The 18,838-nt window shown below is 31.9% G+C and overlaps 1 protein-coding gene across 1 annotated transcript in view; it reads right to left on the reverse strand.

The window, feature by feature from the left end:
• The window catches only part of LOC118196413 (UNC93-like protein), a 30,355-nt gene extending 12,968 nt beyond the window's left edge, over positions 1-17,387 (reverse strand). The window contains exons 1-2 of the mRNA XM_035367871.2: positions 16,153-17,387; positions 5,160-6,388 (exon numbers count right to left, since the gene is read on the reverse strand). Of these exons, the coding sequence (XP_035223762.1) occupies positions 5,160-6,134 (975 nt within the window). The 5' untranslated portion in view covers positions 6,135-6,388; positions 16,153-17,387. The remainder of the gene's footprint in view (positions 1-5,159; positions 6,389-16,152) is intronic.
• Between the last annotated feature and the right edge of the window lie 1,451 nt (positions 17,388-18,838).

Below are 18,838 nucleotides of genomic sequence, written 5' to 3' on the forward strand. Positions count from 1 at the left end.
TTTTTAATACTACAATATCATCAAAACCAGAGGTGGTTCCGCTGAATGTTAATGTCACTAGATGTTTTTAAAACACAGGTTTTTTAAGTTTCCCATGTTTATTGTTAATGCCATTTTTATATGATGGATACATCAGTGATTGTGTCTCTGTTCTTTTACATAAGTTCAATGGTTTTAAGAAACTCCTGTAATAAAAATATTATACATATATGTAATAAGTATGTTATAATATATGTGTAATAAATCTGTTATTTGTGTAATAAATACACTATACATATATGTATATGTATTTTATATGTAATAAAAATATACACGTATACACATACCTTTTACATAAGTTGCATTAACAATAATTATAAGTAATTCATGTAATAAATATATACATATATATATAGCATACATACAATCTGAACTTAAGCCACAGTTTTAAGTTTGGAAAAATAATAAAAATTAGCTGCCCTGAAATTTAAGCCCAATAATATTGGAAAGTTCAAAAGATAACTGGCAAAAATATATATTAAAAAATAATAAAAATATTTTTCATTTATTTAAGTAAGTAAACTCTGATATGAATGTAATAAGCTACCTGTTGAGAATTTTCTGCAGATGTACTACCACTTTCAGAATCAGCATTACCATCTTTACCTATAACACCAGAGCACATCATCTTCACTGCCATTTAAATCATTAGAAGTGTAAAAAATTTAAAAAAAAAAAAAATTCTGTTAAATTCTGCAGGAAAAGAACTGATTACTGTAGAGTGGAAGATCGGCAGTAACAAGATGTTAAAATATTCGCTATCAATTTAAGTCTTACCCTAATTTTATATGTTAAATATTTGAGTAAAAAATAAATTCAGTTTGAATTCGAAGTAATATGGCAGTTTAAAATAAATTAGTCACATGCTTGTTTTTGCAAATTATTTACTTCATTTTGCAGTATCTTCTTATAGTTTACCGTAACAAATAATGAATGCAACATACAATATAATTTCTTGGATAACACTTATAATTCAGCAAAGTAGAAAACTTTTAGATGGATTTATACCAGGACTGTATACTGGATTTTCATGCGGGGCATGCTGCTGAAGAGCAATTTAAATATTCATGCAGGGCATGCTGCTGAAGACCAACTTAATAATAATGTGTATGATAAAAAATATGTAAATCTATAATTTAGCGATAATCTATTAATTCTTCATTTTTGAATTTGGTTATTTAAAAATGAAGAATTAGTCCAGAAATGTTAATTACTATTCTAAAAATAATAATAACATTTCTAGACTGCACCATTTCTAGATTAATCTATGCCACAAAGCTTGCATAATGCTGATGACGTAGTTATTTTAGATCCTAAGCTCTGAGAAATGAAAATTTTCCAATCTAAACCAAAACCTTCCTCTTGGTAGGCTTCCATATTGGATAAATGCACACTTCGCTTGTATCTCCGTTGCTGCTTGGATGCTATTTAACTCCATTTTGCTTTCTTGTGCTGTTAACGATGCCATTATTTAAAAAGTGATACTCTATATAAAACTCTGTGGTGTCTATTGCTCCTATGATCATATGTAATGAAAATAGGGTTTCAATAATTAGTTTGTGTCCAGCAATAAAAATTGTGCTCAATTCAACTACATCTCTCTACAAGTCTCTCCTTTGAGTGTCATCTTTCTAATTATGCAGTAGTCTCTCCTAGTAATAATGTAGAGAACCATCATCAGACCATTGCAACTTACTCCAAGTTATAATGAGCCGGCAGCCATGAAGCACCATTTAACCATGGGTGAAAATTCATACATTAATTCATTAATGTGGATTTGCCCATAAAATTGTTAAAAGTGTGTATACAGAGAAAGCTGTGGAGTCTTCCAGTTTGTACAAAAATTGGAAAATTAATTAGAAATATCTATAATAATAGAAAGAAAGGAATGGAGGTTTTTAGATTCTACTGCATTTAAGCAGTAACCCATCAACAAGTTGTAACGCTGATTTGCACTGTAGAGGATTTGCTCATTTTTATCAACGTTTATTTCATTATTGTACTAACTTTTGTCACTTTTCTGTGTTTATTAAGTTATTCCATTGTACATTGCTTTACAATTAAGAAAATGTGAATTGTTTTACAAGTATTAAATCATTAATTTTAATACAAATTTTATAAGTATGATAAAAAAAGGATTTATATGGATAACAACAAATTTTACATAAAACTTTAAAGCTAAGGATTGCAAAATATTATGATATTCAACCAGAGATTTTAAGAACTGTGAACTTTTACAGTTATTTCTTGAAAAAATTAGGACATTCCTTACAGTATGGTTGCTGAAAAATGAACTTGCAGACTTTCAAAATTTCAACAGCATTTTCACTTGTTAAAAATGATGTCTACAAGATTTTGTTATTTTAAGACAGATCAAAATTTTATGATTATTTTTTCAAAACTGTATTTCTCTTGCTTTGCTTATACTTTAATGCTTTTTCCTAAAAAGGCTTTTCTGTTGCCAGGCATTTTTTTTTAAAGGGAGGATATGTAAGATAAAAAATACATAAATAAAATTTATAATTTAATTTAGTAATAATCTCTTAATTCCTCATTTTTTAATTTGGTTATTTCTTCGTTCTAAAAATAATAATAATTTTTCTGGACTGTGCCGTTTCTAGATTAATCTATGGCACAAAGCTTGAATAATGCTGTTGACGCACTTATTTTGAATCCTAAACTCTGAGAACTGAAAATTTTCTAACCTAAACCAAAATCTTCCTGTTGGCAAGCTTTCATACTGTATAAATGCACATTTTGTCTGTATCTGTGTTGCTGCTTGGATGGTATTTCATTTAACTGTGCTTTCTTTGTATCGCAATACTATTAAAAAATGTAAATGTTCTCGATATAGGCACAATTAGTGTGCCAAGTGATTATGGCCACAAATGTCAATTTAAATAAAAATGAAGATATAATCTGCCTCGACTGCTAAATTTCTTATTCATTTTAGATCAACATTTCAGTATTCTATGCAATCATATTTCTTCCTTTTCAATACGGATCTATGTTCTATGCCTAACAACATTGCTACGTTTCTGTGTCTCAGTGTTCTAAAATCAGTACTTCTAAAATTTGCTGTTATCTCACATATATAGACATGGTAAGAAATTTAGAAGCAATTTTTTGCAAAGGCCCAAAGGAAGTGAAATCCAATACCAATAAATTTCAAAATACCCTATAAATACGCAAATAAGAATTAAAAAATGTGAAACTAAAAAATACAAAAATAGAGAAAACACAAAACAAGAGGAATTAATCAAATCTGATATAAGGTTATGAAGAGAAGGATACAATAGACTCAATTACTATCCTCCTTCCCCTTGAAAAACCACTGCGTTTCTGTATCCAAAATCAGCTGATGAACTGTTCAAAAGTATTTCATTATAACAGTTCATCCGAAAATTTTGAAATGGTATTTGATGATGTATACAAGTTGCCAATTCACCCAGCATACGATTTTTAATTTGCCTTTAAGTTATAATAGTAGAATTCTTACAGCAAAATATGAGTTAAAAACCAATTTTCAATATATATATATATATATATATATATATATATAAGAAAAAATTGAATTTAATTAAATAATTTAAATAAATTAATTAAATTTAAATACAAATTTAATTAAATAATTCTTTGCACCATTGCTGCAAGGAATGAAATTTAAATTTAAACAAATTAAATTTTAATTTTAACAAACACATATAAAAGTAAAAAAGCAAATTTAAAGCCACAATTTGCTTTTTTTAATTTTTACTTATTTTTGGCTTTAAATTTGCTTTTTTACTTTTATATGTGTTTGTTAAAATTAAAATTTAATTTGTTTAAATTTATATATATATATATATATATCGCATTAACCGTAGCTCACAGTTCTGTACAATTAATGATATACTAACTGAAGTATTGCAGCAATAAATAAGGAAAATGTGGGCTATCATTAATTTTTTAAACTAACTCTCCCTTAACTGCAAAATTTTTTGGATGTACTGTTGCCACAATGCATTTATTATCCACATTTTTGAGGAAGTATTGCTACTGAAGATAGGAAATAAATGATGGTTCTAATCTGGTAGTACGATAGTTCCATTTCATATACCACGAACTTTTAATGATAAGGATATTTTTTTTTTTTTAATTTCACGACACAATAATCTAAAGCAAGTCTCTTTCTTTCTAATTCCAAAAATCATTTGACCAACCCGAACTGCTTGCGCAGATGATATTTGCAGTGGCAGAAAAACTTTTGCTAAAACCCTATATACTACACTGATTAATAATATTGATATTAAATATTTTAGCAAAGCTTACAGAAGTCACAACAACAACAAAACAAAACAAAAAAATTTAAATTAAAAAAAATATATCTGAAAGATTTTAAATTACGTCCAAAGGCGCTTTTTTTAACGTTTTGTGTGTTACCTTTATTTATTAAATATGTTCTTTCCACTTAAACCATAAGTTTCAGTTCAATAGCAATGTCACAAAATAATTTTAAAATGAGCATATCTTTAGAATTTCCGATACACAGTTTCGTGCGCTGAAGATTAAAAGGTTCCCCCCTCCCCCGTAGAGTGTTGCCATTGCTCGCTTTTAAATCGTTGAGTTTGTTACTAAAAAATTCATTAAAGTTTTAAAAATATGAAATTGGTAATAAAACAAATTTTAAATTTGGTCTTCCACATACCCATGTTTTTCATTCATTACGCATTCAAAATTTGATGGCTCCTGGGAGATTTTTCATTAATTTCTTCAAATATAATGCAGGTCTCTAACATTTGGTGGGGACAGATTGAAATGTGATGTGCCGTTTATAGTGATTCAACGCAAAATCGCAAAACGAAAACAATAGTCTTTCAGGGACAAAGCCCCTTTGGACTAATAATTAGCAGCAGCACATTGAAATTAGGCAATCTTAAGTTGCTGTGTAAATATTATTTAAAATAAAAGATTTAGCAAGAGAAATATTTTCAAGAGTGAATAGTTTTTATATGTTGAGGTATATAATATATGAAAGCAGTTTAAAAGATAAACAGATAATGGAAAAATATTTAAAAAAGGAAAAATGGTCTTTATATTTTTCTATTCTCACAAAAGAAAAGTACAAATAAATTACTTACCCTAGTAAAGTCACTGTTATAGAAACCATCTGCCAATCCACAGTAGAAAGCCAAAGGTATCAGCAATATTTGATTTGTATTCTTCATTTGTTTAAAAGTTGCGAACAGAATAAGAGGATGTTTTGATTTATTGTTCTTCTCGTCCAAAGAATCAACTATAAATATGACAACAAGAGCTGCAACAATGACTAAAGTGAAATAGATAGCTGTAAGTGTGTACCATTTTGCATCCGAAGGAGGTTGTAAGTTAGGATTTGTTGCAACTTCGAGAATTTCTCCGCAGAAAGTGGCACCACACTGAAAAATAGTTTTGTTGGAGATATCGTTTGTGATGTTATTTGTTTTCTTTACTTCCTCATTTCCGTATTCTATTCCATCGTATATATATTTCGTTTCACTATTTGAATGTAGTGTTTCATTATTCATAAATTTTCCTTCTATATACTGATTGCTCAAGACATAGTACGATATTAAATTTCCACAGATTTCTGCATTTTCGTGGAAAAAAGAAAATATTCCAAAAAACCAAGCACTGATCACGCTTATTGAGGCATGTGAGAAAGTGGAGTAGTTGTAACAAAGTTCATTTATATATGTGCTTCTAGCAGTCCAGTATGGTCCATAGGCCATTCCAGTAAGCATAGCCGTTGGTATAAGTGTTCCCCAACAAGGATACATGTTTGCTGCAACATATGGAGCAACACTGAAAATTGATATAACTAAAGTTTTTTTGCATCCAAATCTCTTTATGAGGTATGGTGGCAAAAAGAAAGCAGATAAGGTGAAAAAAGCATAAATAGTTGCTTGAGAAGCCACGCCTATACCTTCTTTTTCATTTACTGTACTCTGTAAGTTACTCAAAGAATCAAAAGCTGTCATCACTAGGAAATGACCAAATGCTAAAGAGAGAAGATTTTTCAGAATGCAATATTTTTCTGACATATTTAGCTTTTGATTGATCCAGTTGCATGCCATGCTGAAAAAATTGCTTGCGTGGTTGGTACCATTAAGAATGATATATGAAAAGTTTAATTACCGAGATAGTACCTCATTCTGGATGCTCATAACTAAATTCAAATCACTCCAGTGATAATATGGTGTTATAATGTGCGGCTTCATCATATATATTAATTCATATTTCACTAAGATAAATGAAGTTCTAATTTCAAGCTTGGCAAAAATGTAAGTGGAAGTTTTAAACACATGTTGCAATTGTTTGTGATGAATATCTGCAAGAAAAAGAATTAAAATTAAATACACCATTTTAAAATTAGTGTTTAATTAGTCGGTTAGCTAAATCTTATATCCTAAGAATTATAGTTTTTTATGTAATGTTTTTATTCATATATTCGTATTCGGTTCTCATTTCCCAAAACTAAAAGATAGTTATTTCAAAATAGTTTATAGTATACGTAGGAATATTTAATCATCACATCATAAAAAAAAGGGAAAACCAGTTAGTATATATCTTTTAGCATTCCTGGTAGGATTTTTTTTAATTCCAGAATCCCAAAAAGCTGAATTTTTGGGCACTGTCCGGAAATTGTCATGAAATTGATAAAACCAAAAAAAGGTTTCTTAAGGTTAGGTTGGATTAATTGATTAAAACAAAACAATGCGAGGACTAATTTCCTATAAAAGGGACGCCTTCGTGAAGGACTTTACAAGGAAATTAGCTCGTATCCACGTTACGCATTCGTAAAACCATGAAAAATCCTTTGCAGCCAGCCCAACTGCGGGAATTCAAACCCGCGTCGAACTACTAGCGGTTAGAGACGCCTGACTGCTAGTGGGCCTTTTTTTAAGGAAGAGAATCTATTTCAGATCCGAATATATTGGTAGAACTTAATAGTCTATTCGACTGAACTGTAAAATACTTTGTTTATACTCTTATGATTGGATTATCCTCTTCCCCCTCCCAAAAAAAATTTGAAAGATTTCAGGTTTTATATTATGCCCAAAGAGCGCATCTTTTTTAACGTTTTATGTGTTACACTTATGTGCTAAATACCATGTTCTTCGCACTTACACCATAAAATTCAATTCAACAGCAATATCACAAAATATTTAAAAGAGCATATCCTTAGAATTTCAGATACACAGCCCTGTGAGCTGGATATATATATACATATTACAGTGTTGCTATTGCTCACTTTATTGAGTTTCTTAATCGAAAACTCATAAATGCTTTACAAAATATGAAATAGATAATAAAACAAACTCCAATTTGGGCTTCTAGATGCCCATATAGGGATGGTATTCAAAATTTGATGGCTCTAGGTACCGTTGTTTTATCACAATGTGAGAAACATACATACATTTATGGAGATTCTTCATTATTTAATTTCTTTAAATATAATACAGGGCTCTGATATTTGGTGGCAACAATTTAAAAAGTGATTTGTCATTTATAGTAAATCAACACAAAATGAATTTAATAGCCCTTTTGGGCAAATTGCCCGTTTGGACTATAAAAAAAAAAAAAAAAAAAAAAAAAAAAAACCTTTTACGATAATAGTTTCTAAGATCTGCAGCCGCTAAACTGAATGTTCAACCGTCAGAAAGTTAGTTCTAGTTTCTTTCATAAAAATTTTTCACTGTGTTATCGCTCTGTCCATGTCTGTTATACTAATTAGTGAAATCGAGACTGCAACCCACTTAAGTCACTGATCACAATTTCATGGCCCCAAAGGACGGATCTGATTGTCAGTTGATGCAAAATCTCTCTAATAATATACTATTTAGAAGACTGAAATACCATATTACTGTACTTGTGCGAACTGTATATAATGATTTGTGAATTCTAATTTGAGAATTTAGCCGTTTGCACGAAATTTGTCTGTCTCAACTAAATTCAAGTTTTGTAGCGTATGCCACTGCATATGAACACGAAGATCTCACTGCTTTTATACCAGAAACTTGTGTCTTGCATGCTTTCAAAATGCCCTTTTCACCTAGTTTATCATATATATATATATTACACAACTTTAGCTGTAAGCAAACTACTCTACTAGCCAATGGGAGGTATTAAACATAACGATAAATGTTCTAATGAATAAAATTGTTGATCAGCTTCCACGTTGATTCGGCAATGCTTATTTAAACTAAATGTAAAAAAGAGCCTCATTCACAAGACAGTGTATTTCTAAGGTTTCTTCTTAAAATCATTCTTTTGAGTCTGATTAATATATTAAGTAAATACCCATAAGCAATATAACTCTAAAATCGATGTAAGCATACTTAGTATAGCGTGGAAAAAATGCCGATGCAGGTGAAAATGAGCCATGGGCCAAGTATGTTTCTGTGGTAACAACGAGTTTGAATCCGATGGCTATGTTACCGTGAAAGACCGAAATTAGAGAATGTCGACTTTCACCGGAGAATGTCAACATTCACCAAAAACGTCGGTGAAAGATCGAATATTTCTTTACATTCTTGTACATTCGGACCCTCACCGGTGTATGTCGGCAATCACAGATATGCTCTGGTGTAGGTCGAAAAGAGAGGAGTGTATGTACACGCTGCCATTCCAAAAAGAAGTGTTCCACAAATAAATGCAGTTGTAAAAGCAAGGGCCTCTTGTGCAATTCAAAGTGTCATAATAGTTTAAGTTGTTGCAATAAATAAGATTTGAATCACATAATTTGGTAAGTTTATAACTTCTATTATTTTCCTTTCTCATTTTGAATGTACTGTGTGTTTTAAGTTCTTATGTTCTTATTTTGTCTCAAGTGCTTTTTTTTTCGAATGAATTACGGAGAAGGAAATATAATATTCTTATATGTTCAACATTCACCATTAGTACATGGTGAATGTCGACATTCACTGGTGTAAGTAAGAAATAAGAGTATTTGGAAAATATTTCGGACATACACCAAGCGACTATGTGAATGTTGACATTCACCGGTGAAAATTGACATTCTCCAGATTTCGGTGTTTCACCGTAACAGCTATACAGCATACATTGTACTGGAATGAAGATTCTCCTTGTCTTATAGATCTAATACAGCAGATCACATCCGCTGTTAGCGTGATGTTTTCATTACACATTTGGTTTTTCACAATGTGATGGTTGTAATACATGTGTTTTTGTATATCTTTGCTTGATTGTTTGCTCTTGTGGTCTAGTAATACCACACCAACCTCTTGGATCAGTTTCACACATATTAATTAAATAGTTTTATTCCGTGTTTTGTCTTTGTTGCTTATATTTTGAGCAGGAGTGTACAATCCGTAAACCTTGTGAAATCAGTTTAAAAAAAAAAAAAAAAAAAATTAGGGCTGAATGGATAGTGTTTGTGATGCCTCACTTCGCAATTGTCTTCTAAGAGAAGAGTCAGTAGACTATTACATCATGGGTTCGCTCAATGCACACTACACACAAATGTTTCTTTGTTATAAGTTCACTGCTTTGGAATGATGCAAATTAAGTATGTACCTTTGCAAGGTGATGTATCACCTTTTTTTTAAACTTTTTGCCGTTTTTGTCCTTCCTCTTTGTAATGCCCTTGCACCTGTATTAACTATACACCTACATTAACTACAGGTACTATTTCATTGTCCTTTATGTATTTTTTACTGTCCCAGTAACATTCTCATACAAAAACGTGGGTATTGTTATTCGAATTTTCGATATTGATTCGATAAAATCGTAATCCCCTTTGTTATTATTGACGTCACTCTCAAGTTCTTACGTTATATCTAAAATTTCATTTTGATTCGTTGAACCACGCGGTTTGTAGATGCCTCTGTTTAAATGATGTTACTATATGATCATTCTAGACAATCGCCTTGCATGGCTTGCGATGCTCATTTATACATTATTGCGCACACATTACTGACTACACACTACTACTAATGTATGCGCATACATTACTGACCATTTTTATGCATAGTTTAGAAACAAAACGGCATCAATTAAACTGGTAATTATACAAGTCTTTTTAGTTTAGACACAACCTTGCTTCCTCAGCGTAATTTTGGTATCGATGTTTATGTCTGATCTTAGTGACCTTTTTGGTGATCAAGTTATCTCATTGCGTATTATTTTTTTTCTTTCTTACCAAGACAGATAAGCAAGAACTCCACTAAAACAATTTTACGTAATTATTTGAAAATCTGAAGCTATATTCTTGTAGGTATTCTTGGGAAACTTTAAAGCGTCTATTTCAGAAGGATATAGCTCCTAACTTTTAAAAATTATGAATGAGGCTAGTAAACTTGTAATTTATGCCAATCTATTGCCAAATTATTGGAGTGAAATTTTGTTAAGATATCTAAACGAGTTCCTTAGCATATTCGATCATTCCTGCTATTTCCAGAAAATATAGAAGCAATACTTTGGTGCATTTGTAATTTAAAAAATATAAGATTTCTGTTATTAAGAATTCTAAAAATAAACAAGCCGTATATTTTTTACAGTGCAGTTTTAGCATTTTTAACGATAATACATTTTGTAATTTTTCCCGCATTTTAAATGATGTTTAGACATAAAATGTTGACGGAAATACAGCGAAAATGTAATTTATATCAAAGTGTTAGCACTCTGTTATTCTATGTTGATGGATAAGATTATGTATGCATCCGATGGCGTTGCGAGGGGGGTACAAGGGGTGTATGATGCCCGTGCGCCGCTCGCAGAGGGGCTCCAAATGGGTCTCCAAACAAGATTTTCATCATATCACTGTGTTTTTTTCGGGGGGGGGGGAGGGGCGCCAAAAAGGTATTTTGCCCCATGCGCCAGTTATGCTAGCTACTCCACTGTATGCATCTGAACAACGTCAGTGTTCGCTCTGATAAAGATATTTTAGTTCCACTGATGCGGCTGTAGTATTTACTTGTATTCTGCCAATTTTAAAGCACATACTGTAAGGCCGTTCCTAGGCCACTGGCTGCCCTCGTACTTTCCTAGAATTGCCGCCCCTAGGCCATTGGCAGCCCGCGTACTTTCCTGGGATTGCCACCCCCCAAATTAAAAAAAAATAATGCTCAATGATTAAATAAATTTTTATTTTATATTCACTAAGTACATACATATGACAAGTACTTGCAATGAATTAAAAATATTTAGTCGTTATGAGAGTCCGGCCGCCCGCGTATTTTTACTCGCTGCACCCTCGCTAGGAACGACCGTGATGTAGTGACTAAGGTAACGGTTTACCTTTCCGTAAAAGGGCTCCGCGTACCTCACGGGCTTATGGATGACTCTAAAAAATGAATTGAATTAAAGAATAAGAAACGCGAAGTAAAATCAAAATAATAAATTTACAAATTGTATTCTGGAGTTCAAAATTGGTCAAGCTGAATGTCGCGTCTTTTTGAGACGATGCTTGGCCATTTCTTGGAAGTGATCATTCGAAAAGCTTCTCGATCCTTCGAGAATTCCTGGAAACCACTTAAAAGGTAGGCCCTATAACTGCAGATGCCTAGTCGATTTATTCATTTCGGTGTGAATATTCATAGCGATAGTACAATGACTTGTTAGCAATTCTTCCACCAGTTTGCTGCGTTTTTGATTTCATTATGAGGTTTGATTATGTAGCTGATAAGTGTGTTATTTAATAAAATAATAAACTACATAAAAGCCTGGGCTCTCACACGAAAACTTTATTATTAACATGTGCTGGATATGGGATGCCATCGTAAGCCCCTTCCGCTGCACAAACGTAAGATTATATCCAGAAAAAGCGTTGATATACTTGATGAAACTGCATGAACTTGCAGTAGCATTTTTAATAGCCCATGATTCTGTATTAAAGAGGATTTAAAATGAATAAAATAACATATTTGCAGAAATTTTAAGCAAAATTAACAAAATGAATCTGCTAGGAGAAAATGCAGCAGTTTTTAATTCACACGCAAAAGCGTATTCTTTGAAGAGGAAGCTTGTGTACTGATTAAGAGTTCGTGGAAAAGGAAGATAATGAATGCATCTCTCTTTCAAAAAATTTTTGTGAAAAAATGATGTCAAGATGCAAGAAAAAACGCAGAAAATTATTCAGGCGCAAGTCGTAAGTTTTGAACGACTCGTTTGAACTTTACTTCCGGACAGCAGATGAGAAGGTGCTTGAATAACTTTGAATGGATACTGAATGTGTTCAGCGTGAACAAAAAAAAAAAAAAAACTATCTAGTTTAATAGAATACGTAGTGCTTGTAGAACTGGCATGTCGCACCGAACCAAAAATCAAAATCAAAATTTGCTGGAGCATGGCTACATACAAGAATTTCAAATTTTGTCTGTATCAATATCGAAAGTGACTGCTGTGGCTGATGTGCATAGCTTAAATCAGGATAGTAGACTTGAATGCTTAACATAATTTTTCTGTTGTAAAAGCAACATTCTTTTCTTCCTCTAGCAATTCAAAGTTAAAGAATTATTTTTCTGCAGTCATTGCATAAAATAAAGGCAAGATGATGTGTACCTTTTCATGTTTTTCATTTCTTATACGAAGTAAACGAATATTGTAATGACGAAAAATTTCGGGTAACTTATTTCAAATACCCATTTTGACGCTATCGAATGCAATTAAGCGATGTTTTTGCGTGACATCTGTACGTAAGTGCAGAATAAAGGACTCTTTTTCTCAGAATGGATTCAGAAGAGATTTTTTTTCATGACGTCTGTACCTACGTATGTAATTCAAAAACGAGTAGCCTCAGAACTTTGAAATTTTGTATATGGGGCTGCTATATAATTGTGCACCTCTCTTTTTAGTTCAAATCGACCGCAACAAAAATATGTAAAACAGACAGAATATATTATTTTCACTCTAAAATATATGTATATTTTCACTCTAAAATATATGTAGATTTGAAATATGTAATAAACAAAATACGCAATTTTTGAACCTATTTTGACAAAAAAAAGTATGCAGTGAGAGGGTTAATTTGCATGCAAAAGTTCTAGAATTATCAACAGTTTAAAAGTTGCTTAAGTGCGACTAAGCCTAGTAGAGCATCCACATTTTTTACAAGCAGAATAGTGAATTAAGTCAGTTTCTGCAAATTCAGTGTCTTTTTGCCGAATGGACCAAAAGCAAACTTTCAGTTTTGTGCACCAAAAAATCTGCCTTCTTATCCGCTGCCCGAATTGCTTGTTTTTAAGCATAAATTCTAATTTTAATTTTAAAAAACTATTTTAATAGTATTTTTGTTTCTTTATATTTTTCAATTTTTAATGAAGATGTTTTGAGTTTTTGTGTATTTTTGCCGTGCCGCGAAGTGAGAACTGAATTAATTGAATGAGAAATATATCTCTAGTGAAATTCGTGGAAATAAGTTTAAATGAAATACAGCAAAAAAAGTGTATAATGTAATAGGTCATAGAAGGAAGTCATGTGGCGTCTACATCAGATTTTTTACAAAAAATTGAAATCGTTTTTCGGTTTATTTTTTTAAGAAAGGTATTTATATACGTCTTTTGTAAAAGCGAACTTTTTTAAAGCCGAATGTTTCTTGTATAAGCCACTCTTCAAGCGAAAATAATATTACGTTTCCTAGTTAATGCTTCTCTTTGACAAGATGCATATTTTGTTTTATATAAACTTATCATTAACTAGAAAGGAGGGTTTGAACATAGATTTGCAATCTCTTATAGTTGATGATGCAGTAACCGAACACCTGCGATCTATAAATACAGTGATTTGGATTTTTAAGTATTATTTTCATTTTTTTTAAAATTACGATTCATTTTATTATTTTCCTTCTTCTCGGTATTTTTGTTATACCAACACTGATCTTATTTAATGGGTAATGTAGTTTGTCAGATTGTGGTCTTCCGATCATGGAATACTCATACCGGTATACATCAAAAATGATGATATTGAAGTTCTCAGAAATTTTGCTTTCCTCTACAATCCCTAGAAAAACCTAAAAAGTTTATACACTATTAATGTAGCAATAACAACTAATGCTGTTTCTACAAAAACGTTTTCTTCATCCTTAAGACTAAGTGGAAATAGTAGACTAAATACTCCAAATAGCGAAAATTTGGAGCAGTCGTTATCAAAATAAAATGAATTGATAGGTTTCTAATAAATATGCTCTAGCATTTCATATATAGCCTTTCAGAATGGTATGAAGAGCGTAACGTGATTTCAATAATTTCGCGATATACTAATTTGCCGTGGTAGAACGTTTGGGAAAATATTAAATGAAGCCACTGGCATATTTTTAGCTACTAAATGGAGAAATATTGCAATATAAAAATAATGTAAGCAACATTGTCTTAAACTGCATTTGTGAACATTCTGCAACCCTTGATGCAGACGACGTGCAATAACTCTTGTACTTGTGTAAGGTAATTCATGCACAGTGTTCAAGATGGATTCTTCAATGCGAGGTTGTCGTGCACTTCTTCCACTCCTAGTATCAGAGGTGGCTCCAATGACCCGTTTTCACACAGAGACCGATACAACTTCTCGAACATTGTGTGCTTCGGCATACGCCTGTTCAGAAACTGTTCCTTGTACAACCGCAGCGCTGCTCTGCCATTCCCATTAGCAGCACCATACATGAGATGCATGCCAGCTTTTTCCCTGTGCGTATAATCCCTGTGCGAAAACAAACCTATAATATGGTGAAATATATATGTTTTCGTTAAAAAACTCTCATTCATAAAATGTTAAATTACTAGGCTGTTCCATAAAATACGTTCTGTTATTTCCGTGACTGTTATCTGCTATTTTGTAAAGAAAGTTAAAGAGTTGTTTCCGTGAGAGGTCTAATTTTATAAATCGGTTCGTGATCAAACCCGTTTGAATCGAACATTAATCGTCTTGCCAACGGTTGATTAATGTTGTTATTAATGTTAATATTTGCTACCTGATGACATTTTCTTTTTGTTATATGCAGTATAAAATTAATTTTAATGCGATTTAAATTTAGAGTCTACCAGCGGCCGAGTGGTAAAGCCGCTGAACTCTAATAGTTCTATCCGAGGTTCGAGGGCGTTTTCGTAGTTTTTTACATGTGTAACGTGTGTGCGAGCTAGTTTCCCTTAGAAAGTCCTCCACGAAAGCATCCCTTCTTTTGGCAGGTAGGCTTCGATTGCTTTGTCGTTATCAAACAAACCAAACGAAATGATTTTAAATTAATCGCATTCAGTTCTTCTAGTATAGCATGACAGACATGACAAAATATTTTGAAAATTTTTCTTAAATTAGTATACGATGAAATATAAATAATGAAACTAAATTTAGTTATAATGCAAAATAAGTTCTGGAATTAAATTCATTTTCGTGCTGTTTTAGCATCAAAATATTGTAACATCTTGCTGCACTGCATATAAATTGGTACTTCTAAAGATACTGAAAATGTGATTATGGGTTTGATGTAACAGAACCTTGATACAATAAATATTTTAAATTGAATTCGAATCTCTGAAAGCAAATAAATGAATAAAATAATAACCGACTATTTTATATTTCAATTTTAATTAAATAGAAATTCAAATCATTATTATTTTTTTACTTCTTTTAGTGGGGTTTTATAATTTAAGTTATTGCATGTACTGTTTTTAATGCGATTCACCTCAATCTATCGCAATTTTAATAAACGATAATTTTAAGAATATAATCAGCAATTAAATAATTGTCTTTTTTCTCTGCTTCGAAATCATACAAGCCATCCTCAAAATATGCACTTAGAGATAATTTGAATTTAGTATTTATCATCCGGAAAAAGGACTACTATATGTAGTCCACACGAATGAGAAATCTGAATTCTTTGAGCCACTTATCACTGTAGGAAAGAAATTTTATTACATTTTCTAAGATTATACAGACAACCAAAACTAATTTTTTGATACTCTCAATTTGTTTAAACATTTGGTAATTTGCAGTAAGTGTTATTTACGTTTACAACATCAAGTAATCAAATCAGTACACATGATTGATAAATTAATAATGTGAATAAATATAAATCTGAATCTAAATAAATTTAGCGTTTTATAATCTTAATAAAAAGTCTTTTGAAAAATTTGGCTACCTTACCTTTTCAGTTCTTTAAATAAGCAACTATTCCATGAACCGAATTTCAGGGCCCAAAAGTGCTAATGACAGCTTTTGGAGAGATTAGATTCTTCTGATTTCGCAACAGATAGCAGGAATATGTTTATGTTCAAAGAACTCTGTTCGTATCAAACTATTAGTTTCTTCTTTCGTCTCTCCCTTTCGAATGAATGGAATGACTCATATAAATGAATCTTGGCATTCGAAACTGCCTCTAATTCCAAACTATGTATGGTCATTTTATATCTCATCCGGGCAATCGCACGAACTTCCCTTTTTTCCCACACTCTCGTCCAATCTTAAGAGCACGTGAGCTCTTAGCAAAGCTAAAAATGTTTTAAAATGATCGAGTTATTCCTCCGAAGTTAAAGCGGTCAGCTTCCATTCAGCTGACTTTGAGTATCATTTCTCATAATAATTTCATGAATGGTATTAAAAAATTTGCTTAGAAAATAAAGCAAAGAGAAAACACCACAGTTCTAAAACATCGTAGTACAAAATATCGTCGTCGAAAATAAAGTTTAAAACCATCGTTGTCGAAAATATCGTGCTTAAAAATAAAGTTGTATTATTCCCTACTGTGTAATTCTAAGTTACAGTTAAAAGTGAAGAATTTTAAGAACTAGTAAGCGAATAATCGCTTGAGTTCGTGAGACAGTGAATAAACTTGGAAGGGGTTAAAAGACCCTTTATTATTCAAATAAGATTAAACAGAACTCCGTCTTGGAGTTGTACAATAAAGCCGACACTCGGACTTCAATTTAAGAGACTAAGAATTAAACTAAACTAATCTTAACTAAAAAGATATAGCCGAAGCTATCAAAATTCTAATAGAGTTGGCCCCTTAACGCTCATTGACTGCGAAGCTATCAAGGGCTTAAAGTACGGCCGAGCGTAATAATAGCTTACGAGAGAGTAGCCTAAAAAGGTGGACGCGTGCTAGCGAGAATATCTGGTATCTCTCTCACTAATACAATAGAACTTCGCGGTTAAATACCGCTCTTCCTCATTAGCATTCAGACGTGATTCTAAAACTACGTTCTGACCAGGAGTAGTAAGTTGGAAGTTAAGAAACGCTAGAAAAGATCCTTAAATAGTTTCTACAAATCATTGCATGGCGATAACATCGCAGTCATGCGCTTTTAAGGCTTTAATAATTGTAAATGGATATTCGTATAATGATTTGTGAGCACAAAACGGAAAGAAGGATAATTTTCATATTCATATTTTTTTATTAACTAATAATTTTCTTAAAAAACAAAAGAAATAATTTTCACTATAAGAGTATCATATTAACAAAAGTGAAGAAAATAATCTCATAATTAGCAATTTTTTTATAGATAAGGTCATGAAGTTACTTATTTTTTTATCTATTCTTTTTTAGATTATACTTTTCATGAAAAATTACCAGTAAACTTCATAAGGAATAATTTATTAATGACCTTAGTTAGTTAACTATGTCAGTTTAAAATTCTATTAAGTACTATGTTTCATTAATCGTCTATGCTTAAGTTTCCACTTCAGCAAATATTTATTAGTTAATAAAAAATATGAAAGTAAACATTATCCATCTTTACATCTTGCGCTCACAAATCATTATGCGAGTTTTTGAAATCATTAAACAATTATTAAATTTTACAATTATTAAAGCCTGAAAAACGTATGTCTGCGATGTTATCGTCATGCGATGATATGTAGGTCCTTTATTTTTTACCACGATATTTTCGTCGACGATGTTTTTAAACTGCAATGTTTTTAAACCGCTTTGTTTTCGACGACGATGTTTTAGAACTGCGACGTTTTCTCTTTGCTTTATTTTCTCCTACGATGTTTTGTACCACGACGTTTTCGCCTTGCGTTGTTTTCTCCGCGATGTTTTCGGCTATAACCCTTTCGCATAATTCTTTTATGCTTTGATTAAGCCGTTCGTGTTTTCTTACGATTTGAGCTACTCGTACATAGTGACTCATGATGCGACTTAATCCGGCATTTTAAACAGTTAATTTTATTACTATACGATATCCAAATATGATATTTTCGAAAACAAATAAAGCATCTATTTTCATAACTTACACATTTTTTCTTTAATGCTTTTTATCACAAGAAAATGAATTTTGGGACTTTCCCCAGAAAATGTATGCACGATTATCAACAGCATTAAAACTGGCAGCCGTAGGTACATTTGTGTGAATTTTTTTGTAATCAGACTTAGCATTTTCGAAGCATGGAGGCAAGGTATTTCTTTTGTCTTGCGTCAGTAAACTCGACGCTTCACGGCATTCAGTTTCCCGCGAGATGCGCCATGTAATCAACTTGCATTTGACTATGGCGGCCCGAAGAGGAACACAAAGCATCCGGTGTTTCAGTGGTAGAATGCTCGTCTGACACGCAGACGGCCCGGGTTCGATTTCCGGCCGATGCACCATGTAATCAACCTGCATTTAACTATGGCGGCCCAAAGAAGAGCCCGGTGGTTCATTTTCTAACACTATTTATTATCCGTTTATATACATATTTACAATTGTCCTATTGTTAGGCGGACAGCCTTCACAGAAATCAATGTTGCCTAATCATACTTCATATCATACATAAAACCTATCATATACCTAATCATATAATCACATATACCTAATCATATATAATAATACTTCGTGGAATAACGATACTT

Source organism: Stegodyphus dumicola, chromosome 1, assembly GCF_044657685.1.
Source record: "Stegodyphus dumicola isolate Sdum_Otavi_A_Nest chromosome 1, ASM4465768v1".
In the NCBI taxonomy this organism is placed as follows: domain Eukaryota; kingdom Metazoa; phylum Arthropoda; class Arachnida; order Araneae; family Eresidae; genus Stegodyphus; species Stegodyphus dumicola.